The sequence below is a fragment of the Entelurus aequoreus genome, linkage group LG12 (genome assembly GCF_033978785.1).
Source record: "Entelurus aequoreus isolate RoL-2023_Sb linkage group LG12, RoL_Eaeq_v1.1, whole genome shotgun sequence".
Taxonomy (NCBI): domain Eukaryota; kingdom Metazoa; phylum Chordata; class Actinopteri; order Syngnathiformes; family Syngnathidae; genus Entelurus; species Entelurus aequoreus.
The window spans coordinates 53,434,387-53,449,789 of NC_084742.1; the positions used below are offsets into that span (position 1 = coordinate 53,434,387).

The window sequence follows — 15,403 nt, forward strand, 5'->3', positions numbered from 1 at the left end:
TTCGACATTAATCATCGTTAATGTCAAACTGTTAATTTTTTATGTAAGTCATCATTAATGTCAAATTGTATATTTTGATGTTAGCAAAATGTTAAATTGTACATTTTGACGTTAATCATCATAGTGTCAAATTGTATATTTTGACATTAGTCATCATAAATGTGAAATTGTATATTTTGACATTAAAATAAATGTCAAATTGTACATTTTGACGTTAACATAAATGTCAAATTGTATATTTTGATGTTAATCACCATTAATGTCAATTTGTATATTTTGATGTTAGTCATCATAAATGTCCAATTGTATATTTTGACACTAACAAAAATGTCAAATTGTAAATTATGACATTAACATAAATGTCAAATTTTATATTTTGACATTAGTCATCATTAATGTCAAATTGTATATTTTGATGTTAATCATCATTAATGTCAAATTGTATATTTTGACGTTAATCATCATTAATGTCAAATTGTACATTTTGATGTTAGTCATCATAAATATCAAATAGTATATTTTGAGATTAGTCATCATTTATGTTAAATTGTATATTTTGACGTTAGCATGATGTCAAATTGTATATTTTGACGTAAACCTAAATATCAAATTGTATAGTTTGACGTTAATCATCATTAATGTCAAATTCTGTATTTTGACTTTAACATAAATGCCAAATTGTATATTTTGACATTATTCATCATTAATGTCCAATTGTATATTTTGACATTATTCATCATTAATGTCAAATTGTATATTTTGATGTTAGCAAAATGTAAAATTGTACATTTTGACGTTAACATAAATGTCAAATTGTATATTTTGACGTTAATCATCATTAATGTCAAATTGTATATTTTGATGTTAGTCATCATAAATGTCAAATTGAATATTTTGAAATAATCATCATTAATGTCAAATTGTACATTTTGACATTAGCAAAATGTCAAATTGTATGTTTTGACGTTAACATTAATGTCAAATTGTATATTTTGACATTAGTCATCATTAATGTGAAATTGTACATTTTGACGTTAATCATCATTAATGTCAAATTGTATATTTTGATGATAACATAAATGTCAAATTGTACATTTTGACATTAACATAAATGTCAAATTTTACATTTTCATGTTAACAGAAATGTCTAATTTTACATTTTGACATTATCATAAATGTCAAATTGTATATTTTGACATTAATCATCATTAATGTCAAATTGTACATTGTGATGTTAGTCATCATAAATGTCAAATTGTACATTTTCACATTAACACAAATGTCAAATTTTACATTTTCACGTTAACATAAATGTCAAATTGTAAATTTTGACATTAACATAAATGTCAAATTGTATATTTTGACATTAGTCATCATTAATGTCAAATTGTATATTTTGACATTAATCATCATTAATGTCATATTGTATATTTTGATGTTAACATAAATGGCAAATTGTACATTTTGACATTAACATAAATGTCAAATTTTACATTTTCACGTTAACATAAATGTCAAATTTTACATTTTGACATTAACATAAATGTCAAATTGTATATTTTGACATTAATCATCATTAATGTCAAATTGTACATTTTGATGTTAGTCATCATACATGTCAAATTGTACATTTTGACATTAACATAAATGTCAAATTTTACATTTTCACGTTAACATAAATGTCAAATTTTACATTTTGACATTAACATAAATGTTAAATTGTATATTTTTACATTAGTCATCATTAATGTCAAATTGGATATTTTGACGTTAGTCATCATTAATGTCAAATTGTACATTTTGATGTTAGTCATCATAAATGTCAAATTGTATGTTTTGACATTAGTCATCATAAATGTCAAATTGTATATCTTGACGTTAGTCATCATAAATGTCAAATTGTATATTTCGACGTTAACATAAATGTCAAATTGCATATTTTGACATTAGTCATTATTAATGTCAAATTGTATATTTTGACATTAGCAAAATGTCAAATTGAATATTTTGAAATAATCATCATTAATGTCAAATTGTATATTTTGACGTTAATGATGATTAACGTCCCATTGTACAATTGGACGTTAATCATCATTAGTGTCAAATTGTACATTTTTAATGTTAGTCATCATTAATGTAAAATTGTATATTTTGAGGTTATATAATATGGGCTGATAGTAAATATAATAATATATTAATAGCAAATATATCTTTTTACTTTCAGCTTCCTTTAACATGTGGGTCGCAGTTACAAAAAACTGTGACTTTAAATAGAGGGCCACGGGACAGCCGTCTACAAATGGGCCCCCGGCAGCCTGTTTGAGACCCCTCATTCAGCGCGGTTAATGAACATAATGTCAAATATTTATTTGAAGTCAGGGATGTCCAAGGTGCTTTTCTCTATTAGTCCATGGCATTTTTTTTTTTTTAGATAAAATAAGCATTTTTAATCTTGGTTTTATGGGCTGGAGATTCTAAAACATATGTTGTACTGGTTCCTCAACATTTTGGAAAATACATACAAAACATTTTCTCTAAATTGAAGAAAATTCCTCACGTTGCATTTCCAAGCTAACTGGGAATTCTCCGCCAGGTTCCAGATTTGTGAATCCGTTCAGGTTCCTGGAGGTGTTTGAGACGTGGGGCCCCTTCGTGGATGGCGACTTGATCAAGGAGCAGGTGCTCACCGCCTTCCTAAATGGCCGCTGGCAGAAAGAGAAGCCCGTGCTGCTGGGTACCACACACACACACACACACACACACACACACACACACACACACACACACACACACACACACACACACACACACACACACACACACACACACACACACACACACACACACACACACACACACACACACACAAACACACACACTTTTGTATTTGTTACCTTCTTGGGACCTCCGAAAAATGCAATAATATATACAGTACATACTATGCAAATATAAAAAAGCTTGTTGTGAAAAATCGGGTGCGCTGCCAAGTGGATGGCAGTGAAAGTGGAGGCTCCAGACGGACCAATTCGGGGCAGCAGAGGCTGACTTTCGGGACGTGGAACGTCTCTACGCTGGTGGGGAAGGAGCCTGAGCTGGTGCGAGAGGTGGAGCGCTACCGGTTGGATCTGGTGGGGCTTACCTCTACGCATAGCAAGGGCTCTGAAACCACACTCCTGGACAAGGGATGGACCTTGTTCACTTCTGGAGTTGCTCAGGGCGTGAGGGCACAGGCGGGTGTGGGGATACTCACGAGTCCCCGGCTGAGTGCCTGTACGTTGGAGTTCACCCCAGTGGACAAGAGGGTCGCCTCCCTTCGCCTTAGGGTTGGAGGGGGGAAAACTCTGACTGTTGTTTGTGCATACGCACCAAACGGGAGTTCAGAGTATTCAGCCTTCTTGGATACCTTGCATGGGGTCCTGTATGGGGCACCGGCAGGGGATTCCATAGTCTTGCTGGGGGACTTCAACGCGCACGTGGGCAATGACAGTGATACTTGGACTGGCGTGATTGGGAGGAACGGTCTCCCTGATCTGAACCTGAGTGGTGGATTGTTATTGGACTTCTGTGCTAGTCACGGACTTGCGATAACAAACACCATGTTCAAGCATAAGGATGCTCATAGGTGTACCTGGTACCAGAGCACCCTAGGCCAAAGATCAATGATCGATTTTGTAATCGTATCAGCTGATCTGAGGCCGTATGTTTTGGACACTCGGGTGAAGAGAGGGGCTGAACTGTCAACTGATCACCATCTGGTGGTGAGTTGGGTTAGATGGCGGGGGAAACCTCTGGACAGACCTGGCAAACCCAAGCGTGTAGTGCGGGTGAACTGGGAACGTTTGGAGGAGTCCTCTGTCCGGAAGGACTTCAACTCCCACCTCCGGCGGGACTTCTCTGCCATCCCTGTGGAGGTTGGGGACATTGAACAGGAATGGGCAGTGTTCAAAGCCTCTATTGCTAAAGCTGGAGCTGCGAGCTGTGGCCAGAAGGTCTTAGGTGCCTCAAGGGGCGGTAACCCTCGAACACCCTGGTGGACAGTGGTGGTCAGGGAAGCCGTCCGACTGAAGAAGGAGTCCTACCGGGGTATGTTATCCCAGGGGACTCCGGAGGCAGTTGCAAGGTACCGACGGGCCCGAAGGGCAGCGGCCGTGGCTGTGGACGAGGCTAAGCAGAGGGTGTGGGAGCAGTTCGGGGAATCCATGGAGAAGGACTATCGGGCGGCACCAAAGCTGTTCTGGAAGACCATACGGCACCTCAGGAGGGGGAAGCAGGGAACCATCCAAGCTGTGTACGGCAAGGATGGGACTTTGCTGACTTCAAGTGAGGAAGTCGTAGGGCGTTGGAAAGAGCACTTTGAGGAACTCCTGAACCCAAATACATCAGACACACCCTCCCTGATAGGAGCAGGGCCTGAGGATGATGGGGGATCGACGTCGATCTCTCGGGGTGAAGTCACTGAGGTAGTTAGACAACTCCACAGTGGCAAAGCTCCAGGGGTTGACGAGATCCGTCCAGAAATGCTGAAGGCTCTGGGTGTTGATGGGCTGTCTTGGTTGATACGCCTTTTCAACATTGCGTGGAAGTCTGGGACAGTGCCGAGGGAGTGGCAGACTGGGGTGGTGGTTCCCCTTTTCAAAAAGGGGGACCAGAGGGTGTGTGCTAATTACAGGGGTATCACACTACTCAGCCTCCCTGGGAAAGTTTACGCCAAGGTACTGGAAAGGAGGGTCCGGCCGATAGTCGAACCTCAGATTCAAGAGGAGCAATGTGGATTCCGTCCTGGTCGTGGAACAACTGACCAACTCTTTACGCTTGCGGGAATCCTGGAGAGGGCCTGGGAGTATGCCTATCCAGTCTACATGTGTTTTGTGGATTTGGAGAAGGCGTATGACCGCGTCCCTCGGGAGATCTTGTGGGAGGTGCTGAGGGAGTACGGAGTGAGGGGAACCCTGCTGAGGGCCATCCAATCTCTGTACAACCAAAGCGAGAGTTGTGTCCGGGTGCTTGGATGTAAGTCGGATCCGTTTCCAGTGGGGGTTGGTCTCCGCCAGGGCTGCGCTCTGTCACCTATCCTGTTTGTGATTTTCATGGACAGGATTTCTAGGCGGAGTCGTGGCCATGGCGGAGAGGGTATACGTCTCGGGGGGCTAAAGGTTGCGTCACTGCTGTTTGCAGATGATGTGGTCCTGATGGCACCTTCGGTTCGTGACCTTCAGCTCTCACTGGATCGGTTCGCAGCCGAGTGTTCAGCGGCTGGAATGAGGATCAGCATCTCCAAATCTGAGGCCATGGTTCTCAGCAGGAAACCGATGGTTTGTACAGTCCGGGTAGGGGACAGGACTCTGTCCCAGGTGGAGGAGTTTAAGTATCTCGGGGTCTTGTTCACGAGTGAGGGAAAGATGGAGAAGGAAATCAGCCGGAGAATCGGAGCAGCTGGGGCAGTATTGCAGTCTCTCTGCCGCACTGTTGTGACGAAACGGGAGCTGAGTCAGAAGGCAAAGCTCTCGGTCTACCGAGCTATCTACATTCCTACTCTCACCTATGGTCATGAAGTGTGGGTAATGACCGAAAGAATAAGATCGCGGATACAAGCGGCCGAAATGAGTTTCCTCAGAAGGGTGGCTGGCATCTCCCTTAGAGATAGGGTGAGAAGTGCAGTCACCCGAGAGAGACTCGGAGTAGAGCCGCTGCTCCTTCGCTTGGAAAGGAGCCAGCTTAGGTGGTTCGGGCATCTCGTGCGGATGCCTCACGAGCGTCTCCCTAGGGAGGTCCTTGTTGCACGTCCCACTGGGAGGAGGCCCCCCGGCAGGCCAAGGACCAGATGGGGGGATTACATCTCCTCTCTGGCCTGGGAACGCTTCGGGATTCCCCAGGAGGAAGTCGCAAATGTTGCTCTGGAGAGGGAAGTCTGGGGGTCTTTGCTGGAGCTGCTGTCCCCGCGACCCGATTCCGGATAAGCGGTTGAAGATGGATGGATGGATGGATTGTTGTGAAAAATGAGTTGTAATTTCACAAGAAAAAGGTCACAATTTCACAAGAAAAACGTAGAATTTTTGTGTTATAATAAAAGTCTTGATTTTACTCAACGCAAGTCAAAATTTTACAAGAAAAACTGAACATTTGTGCGATATTATGATAAAAGTTGGAATTTTACTCAATAACAGTCGCAATTTTACAAGAAAAAAGCTTAACATTTTGGCAATTTTATGAAAAGGGTCGTAATTTTACTCGTCAAAAGTCACAATTTTATAAAAAATTAACTTTAAAATGTTGGCAATATTACAATAATAATCAGAATTTTACTCGGCAAAAATATGACAAAAGTCATAATTTTACTCCAAAAATTTCACAATATTACAAGAACAACAAGAAATTTGGCAATATTGTGATAAAAGTCAGAATTTCATATTAAAAATGTCACCATTTTGCATTAAAGAGTAATAATTTTACACAAAAAAGTCATAATCTTACGAGAAAATATTGCAACATTACAGAAACAGAAAGAATATGAGAAATTGTTCCCAATTTTAGAAGAAAAAAGTCGACACATTGTGAGAAAAAGATTGCGTTTAATTATTATTATTTTTTTGTTGTTGAATTTTTTGTTTGTAATTGGTTTTTAATCTTCAACATTTACTTCAAGTTATTACAGTATGTCTCTATTTACATATTTATTTGATTTTTATTTTTTATATAATTTCGGCCAAAGGGGGCGCATTTCAATTTCCTAAACACACTTGTTATTACATATATTGACCAGAGGGGGAGCACTTCAAATTTTTACACACACTTGTTATTTCATATGTTGACCAGAGGCGGCACACTTCAAATTTCTTACACACACTTTTTATTTCATATGTTGACCAGCGGGGGAGCACTTCAAATTTCTTACACACACTTGTTATTTCATATGTTGACCAGAGGGGACACACTTCAAATTTCTTACACACACTTGTTATTTTATATGTTGACCAGCGAGGGAGCACTTTTAAAAGCGACACACAGTCAATTTGAAAAATCCCTCCTTTTTGGGACCACCCTCATTTTGATAGATTTCCCCACCAGGGGTGCAAATGAGATCTCTATTTATTTTGTTTTTTGTAACGTGCTTAAGGCCGATGACAAAGGAGTCACGGACCACAGATGGCCCCTGTGCCGCACTTTGGGCAACCCAGCTGTAGAAGCTAACTGTTAATGGCCACTATAGTCTGAGTAGCGTAGCGTATTTGTTCATCCTATGGTCACATACGGGACGCGGGTTGTCTTACGTCAGCACCGGAAGTCGTAAAATCAGATGTTTTTCGGGGGGTGAATAGAAAAATCCTTCTTTAGCTGCCGTCTTGTTTTATCATATATTGCTGCCTTTGTATCGGTCCATGTTTACTTTTGTATGCACATTAAATCAACAAAAAAATCCCGACTTTGTAGCAATGTTCACGGACTCTAGTATTTAGCTCTCTATTACAGTGTTTTTCAACCTCTTTGGAGCCGAGGCACATTTTTGTTCATTGAAAAAATGCGGAGGCACACCACCAGCAGAAAACATAAAAAATGTAAACTCGGTAGTTGATATTGACAGTAAAAAGTCATGGTTGCAATTGTTGGATATGAATTCAAACCTTAACCAACCATGCATCACTATAGCTCTTGTCTCAAGGTAGGTGTCACGACCTGTCACATCACGCCCTGACTTATTTGGAGTTTTTTGGTGTTTTCATGTGTGTAGTGTCTTATTTTGGTGGCTTTTCCTGTTTTGTTGGTATTTTCCTGTAGCAGTTTCATGTCTTCCTTTGAGCGCTATTCCCCGCACCTACTTTGTTTTAGCAATCAAGACTATTTCAGTAGTGCGGACGCCATCCTTCTTTGTGTGGAAATTGTTGATTGTCATGTCATACTTTGTGGACGCCGTCTGCTCCACACACACTGTAAGTCTTTGCTGTCGTCCAGCATTCTGTTTTTTGTTTACTTTGTAGCCTGTTCAGTTTTAGTTTCGTTTTCCTTAGCCATCCTTAAACTTCAATGCCTTTTCTTAGGGGCACTCACCTTTTGTTTATTTTTGGTTTAAGCATTAGATACGACGTTTACAAAGCAATTAGCTACCTGCTGCCACCTACTGATATGGAAGAGTATTACACGGTTACTCTGCCGAGCTCTAGACAGCACCAACACTTGCAGATTATAATTACTGGTTGGCGTAAAATATTTTTAACCCAAATAGGGGATATTACATAATCTCCCACGGCACACCAGACTGTATCTCACGGCACACTAGTTTTTTTATGTTTTCATGTGTGTAGTGTCTTATTTTGGTGGCTTTTCCTGTTTTGTTGGTATTTTCCTGTAGCAGTTTCATGTCTTCCTTTGAGCGCTATTCCCCGCACCTACTTTGTTTTAGCAATCAAGACTATTTCAGTAGTGCGGACGCCATCCTTCTTTGTGTGGAAATTGTTGATTGTCATGTCATGTACGGATGTACTTTGTGGACGCCGTCTGCTCCACACACACTGTAAGTCTTTGCTGTCGTCCAGCATTCTGTTTTTTGTTTACTTTGTAGCCAATTCAGTTTTAGTTTTGTTTTCTATAGCCATCCCTAAGCTTCAATGCCTTTCTTAGGGGCACTCACCTTTTGTTTATTTTTGGTTTAAGCATTAGATATGACGTTTACAAAGCAATTAGCTATCTGCTCCCACCTACTGATATGGAAGAGTATTACACGGTTACTCTGCCGAACTCTAGACAGCACCGACATTTGCAGATTATAATTACTGGTTGGCGTAAAATATTTTTAACCCAAATAGGTGAAATTACATAATCTCCCACGGCACACCAGACTGTATCTCACGGCACACTAGTTTTTTGGTGTTTTCATGTGTGTAGTGTCTTATTTTGGTGGCTTTTCCTGTTTTGTTGGTATTTTCCTGTAGCAGTTTCATGTCTTCCTTTGAGCGCTATTCCCCGCACCTGCTTTGTTTTAGCAATCAAGACTATTTCAGTAGTGCGGACGCCATCCTTCTTTGTGTGGAAATTGTTGATTGTCATGTCATGTACGGATGTACTTTGTGGACGCCGTCTGCTCCACACACACTGTAAGTCATGTTAATTTTCTCCACTCACTTTGGACAATCAGACTGCCGTTTTACAAGTTTCAAAAAAGTTCCAGGAATTCCTGGTTTTCCAAAGCCCTATTTTTACCTCTTCCTGGAAAGTTTTCACAGTCCACATTTTTCAACAGTTTTTGACCATTCCACCTTCAAAACGACCATTTTTATTTTCCTACCTTTTCCTGGTTTTCCCGAAATTCCAGGAATTCAGAAATACCCATTTAAATTTAAACTGTTACCATGTCAACATTTTTCAACTGTATTGAAAAGTACCAACACCAACCCATTCATATTATCATATTTCCGGGAAATTCCCATTCAAATGAATGGGAATAGTTATACATAGTGCAAAATTTTTAGATTTTTTTTTTTACCTGATTCCAACCTTTTAACGACCTTTTAACCATCCACCCATCCACCCAACACAAAACATGTTGTCCCTTTTCCAAAATTCCCGGTTTTCCGGTGATTTTCTCCCCATTGACAATGAATGGGAAATATACCATCTACTGCATATACCACAGACCTCATCCAATTTTCATTCAAACCAGCATGTTCCTCAGTTCCGAAAATTCCCCGATTACCCAGAATTACCAGTAATGGGCAATATACAAACCATTCCATATCCTGCATTCTTCAACCCATTCAACATCCACACACTCCACTTACTTTGGACAATAAAACTACCATTTTACAAATTCCAAAAAATTCCAGGAATTCCCAGAATTCCCGGTTTTCCAAAGCCCTATTTTCACCTCTTCCTGGAAAGTTTTCACAGTCCACATTTTTCAACTGTTTTTGACCATTGCACCTTCAAAACTACCATTTTTCTTTTCCTACATTTTCCCGGTTTTCCCGAAATTCCAGGAATTCAGAAATACCCATTTAAATTTAAACTGTTACCATGTCAACATTTTTCAACTGTATTGAAAAGTTCCAACACCAACCCATTCATATTATCCAGGACAATTGTGCTAGTATCAATATTTTCTAAAAAAAATTCTCGGTTTTCCCGAAATCCACAAATTTCCGGGAAATTTCCATTCAAATGAATGGGAATAGTTGTACATAGTGCAACATTTTTTTTTACCTGATTCCGACCTTTTAACCATCCACCCACACTACTCTTCACATATGTCAAACACAAAACATGTTGTCCCTTTTCCAAAATTCCCGGTTTTCCGGTAAATTTCTCCCCATTGACAATGAATGGGAAATATACCATCTACTGCATATACCACAGACCTCATCCAATTTTCATTCAAGCCAGCATGTTCCTCAGTTCCGAAAATTCCCCGATTACCCAGAATTACCAGGAATGGGCAATATACAAACCATTCCATATCCTGCATTCTTCAACCCATTCAACATCCACACACTCCACTTACTTTGGACAATAAAACTACCATTTTACAAATTCCAAAAAATTCCAGGAATTCCCAGAATTCCCGGTTTTCCAAAGCCCTATTTTCACCTCTTCCTGGAAAGTTTTCACAGTCCACATTTTTCAACTGTTTTTGACCATTCCACCTTCAAAACTACCATTTTTCTTTTCCTACATTTTCCCGGTTTTCCCGAAATTCCAGGAATTCAGAAATACCCATTTAAATTTAAACTGTTACCATGTCAACATTTTTCAACTGTATTGAAAAGTTCCAACACCAACCCATTCATATTATCCAGGACAATTGTGCTAGTATCAATATTTTCTAAAAAAAATTCTCGGTTTTCCCGAAATCCACAAATTTCCGGGAAATTTCCATTCAAATGAATGGGAATAGTTGTACATAGTGCAACATTTTTTTTTACCTGATTCCGACCTTTTAACCATCCACCCACACTACTCTTCACATATGTCAAACACAAAACATGTCCCTTTTCCAAAATTCCCGGTTTTCCGGTAATTTTCTCCCCATTGACAATGAATGGGAAATATACCATCTACTGCATATACCACAGACCTCATCCAATTTTCATTCAAGCCAGCGTGTTCCTCAGTTCCGAAAATTCCCTGATTACCCAGAATTACCAGGAATGGGCACTATACAAACCATTCCATATCCTGCATTCTTCAACCCATTCAACATCCACACACTCCACTTACTTTGGACTATCAAACTACCATTTTACAACTTCCAAAAAATTCCAGGAATTCCCAGAATTCCCGGTTTTCCAAAGCCCTATTTTCACCTCTTCCTGGAAAGTTTTCACAGTCCACATTTTTCAACTGTTTTTGACCATTCCACCTTCAAAACTACCATTTTTCTTTTCCTACATTTTCCCGGTTTTCCCGAAATTCCAGGAATTCAGAAATACCCATTTAAATTTAAACTGTTACCATGTCAACATTTTTCAACTGTATTGAAAAGTTCCAACACCAACCCATTCATATTATCCAGGACAATTGTGCTAGTATCAATATTTTCTAAAAAAAAATTCTCGGTTTTCCCGAAATCCACAAATTTCCGGGAAATTTCCATTCAAATGAATGGGAATAGTTGTACATAGTGCAACATTTTTTTTTTACCTGATTCCGACCTTTTAACCATCCACCCACACTACTCTTCACATATGTCAAACACAAAACATGTTGTCCCTTTTCCAAAATTCCCGGTTTTCCGGTAATTTTCTCCCCATTGACAATAAATGGGAAATATACCATCTACTGCATATACCACAGACCTCATCCAATTTTCATTCAAGCCAGCGTGTTCCTCAGTTCCGAAAATTCCCTGATTACCCAGAATTACCAGGAATGGGCAATATACAAACCATTCCATATCCTGCATTCTTCAACCCATTCAACATCCACACACTCCACTTACTTTGGACTATCAAACTACCATTTTACAACTTCCAAAAAATTCCAGGAATTCCCAGAATTCCCGGTTTTCCAAAGCCCTATTTTCACCTCTTCCTGGAAATTTTTCACAGTCCACATTTTTCAACTGTTTATGACCATTCCACCTTCAAAACTACCATTTTTCTTTTCCTACATTTTCCCGGTTTTCCCGAAATTCCAGGAATTCAGAAATACCCATTTAAATTTAAACTGTTACCATGTCAACATTTTTTCAACTGTATTGAAAAGTTCCAACACCAACCCATTCATATTATCCAGGACAATTGTGCTAGTATCAATATTTTCTAAAAAAAAATTCTCGGTTTTCCCGAAATCCACAAATTTCCGGGAAATTTCCATTCAAATGAATGGGAATAGTTGTACATAGTGCAACTTTTTTTTTTACCTGATTCCGACCTTTTAACCATCCACCCACACTACTCTTCACATATGTCAAACACAAAACATGTTGTCCCTTTTCCAAAATTCCCGGTTTTCCGGTAATTTTCTCCCCATTGACAATAAATGGGAAATATACCATCTACTGCATATACCACAGACCTCATCCAATTTTCATTCAAGCCAGCGTGTTCCTCAGTTCCGAAAATTCCCTGATTACCCAGAATTACCAGGAATGGGCAATATACAAACCAGTCCATATCCTGCATTCTCCAACCCATTCAACATCCACACACTCCTTTTACTTTGGACTATCAAACTACCATTTTACAACTTCCAAAAAATTCCAGGAATTCCCAGAATTCCTGGTTTTCCAAAGCCCTATTTTCACCTCTTCCTGGAAAGTTTTCACAGTCCACATTTTTCAACTGTTTTTGACCATTCCACCTTCAAAACTACCATTTTTCTTTTCCTACATTTTCCCGGTTTTCCCGAAATTCCAGGAATTCAGAAATACCCATTTAAATTCAAACTGTTACCATGTCAACATTTTTCAACTGTATTGAAAAGTTCCAACACCAACCCATTCATATTATCCAGGACAATTGTGCTAGTATCAATATTTTCTAAAAAAAATTCTCGGTTTTCCCGAAATCCACAAATTTCCGGGAAATTTCCATTCAAATGAATGGGAATAGTTGTACATAGTGCAACATTTTTTTTTACCTGATTCCGACCTTTTAACCATCCACCCACACTACTCTTCACATATGTCAAACACAAAACATGTTGTCCCTTTTCCAAAATTCCCGGTTTTCCGGTAATTTTCTCCCCATTGACAATAAATGGGAAATATACCATCTACTGCATATACCACAGACCTCATCCAATTTTCATTCAAACCAGCATGTTCCTCAGTTCCGAAAATTCCCCGATTACCCAGAATTACCAGTAATGGGCAATATACAAACCATTCCATATCCTGCATTCTTCAACCCATTCAACATCCACACACTCCACTTACTTTGGACAATAAAACTACCATTTTACAAATTCCAAAAAATTCCAGGAATTCCCAGAATTCCGGGTTTTCCAAAGCCCTATTTTCACCTCTTCCTGGAAAGTTTTCACAGTCCACATTTTTCAACTGTTTTTGACCATTCCACCTTCAAAACTACCATTTTTCTTTTCCTCCATTTTCCCGGTTTTCCCGAAATTCCAGGAATTCAGAAATACCCATTTAAATTTAAACTGTTACCATGTCAACATTTTTCAACTGTATTGAAAAGTTCCAACACCAACCCATTCATATTATCCAGGACAATTGTGCTAGTATCAATATTTTCTAAAAAAAAATTCTCGGTTTTCCCGAAATCCACAAATTTCCGGGAAATTTCCATTCAAATGAATGGGAATAGTTGTACATAGTGCAACATTTTTTTTTTTACCTGATTCCGACCTTTTAACCATCCACCCACACTACTCTTCACATATGTCAAACACAAAACATGTTGTCCCTTTTCCAAAATTCCCGGTTTTCCGGTAATTTTCTCCCCATTGACAATAAATGGGAAATATACCATCTACTGCATATACCACAGACCTCATCCAATTTTCATTCAAGCCAGCGTGTTCCTCAGTTCCGAAAATTCCCTGATTACCCAGAATTACCAGGAATGGGCAATATACAAACCATTCCATATCCTGCATTCTTCAACCCATTCAACATCCACACACTCCACTTACTTTGGACTATCAAACTACCATTTTACAACTTCCAAAAAAATTCCAGGAATTCCCAGAATTCCTGGTTTTCCAAAGCCCTATTTTCACCTCTTCCTGGAAAGTTTTCACAGTCCATATTTTTCAAACGTTTTTGACCATTCCACATTCAAAACTACCATTGTACTTTTCCTACATATTCCCGGTTTTCCCGAAATTCCGAAATACCCATTTAAATTTAAACTGTTACTACGTCAACATTTTTCAACTGTATTGAAAAGTTCCAACACCAACCCATTCATAACATCTAGGACAATTGTGCTAGTATCAATATTATTAAAAATTCTCGGTTTTCCCGAAATCCTGAAATTTCCAGGAAATTCCCATTCAAATGAATGGACGTATTCATACTGCTAGTGTGACACTGCTCTATTAGATGCAATGGTTTTCCCTTTTGGGACCATGACTTCGGTCCTAACTTGTTCACCGGTCCTCATATGGAAGGTACTTTTCCTTGATGATGTCTCAAGAAGGGTAGGAATACAAGAACACACACACACACACACACACACACACACACACACACACACACACACACACACACACACACACACACACACATGCACACACACACACAGCAATAAGAAGATGTGGTGAGCAGCTGACGAGAAGAAGGTGTGTGTTGCAGGTACCACGTCGGAAGAAGGCGTGCTGTTCGTGTACGGCGTGTTCGGCAAGGCCGTGTCCGCGGTGGAGTCCATCATGTACGTGACGGCCATCTTCAAACAACACGCCCTCAGGATCCTGCACCAGTACCTGCCTCGCTACACACACGCCGATCGTAGAGACATGCTGGCTCAGGTGAGACGAAGTCGAGGTGAACGTGAATCGTTACATTTGAAACCACAGCAACCCCTTCTTTACTTATACCAGAGGTGTTCCTCAAGGCACCCCTTTAAGTCCTCTACTTGTCATGATCCGTGGTCGGATCATGTTTTGTTTAGTTATTACTGCGGGGGTCACTAAAACTGCAGCCATGCTAGTTCCTAACAGTATCTTTGAGCCAGACTGTAGTGACCCCGCAGTAAGTTGCGACCCCCACGTGACAGAATGAAGCCAGACTGAGCGTGGCGAGAAAGGTGAATAAATAGCTCTCTGATTAGTGGTCGACTGCAGGTGAGCGTGCCGACCACTAACCAGAGGCAGGTGAACCCAATTAATCCCCATATAAACCAAAACAAACCCAGAGGTGCACAAAACAGGAACTCAGGGAGTCATACTTGCCAACCTTGAGACCTCCGATTTCGGGAGGTGGGGGGTGGGGCGGCGTGTCGGGGGT

The 15,403-nt window shown here is 39.7% G+C and overlaps 1 protein-coding gene across 1 annotated transcript in view; it reads left to right on the top strand.

Moving 5' to 3' along the window:
• The window catches only part of LOC133662884 (cAMP-regulated D2 protein), a 36,946-nt gene that overhangs the window by 14,903 nt on the left and 6,640 nt on the right, over positions 1-15,403 (top strand). Inside the window, exons 6-7 of the mRNA XM_062067060.1 lie at positions 2,594-2,734; positions 14,753-14,925. Coding sequence (XP_061923044.1) covers positions 2,594-2,734; positions 14,753-14,925 — 314 coding nt within the window. The remainder of the gene's footprint in view (positions 1-2,593; positions 2,735-14,752; positions 14,926-15,403) is intronic.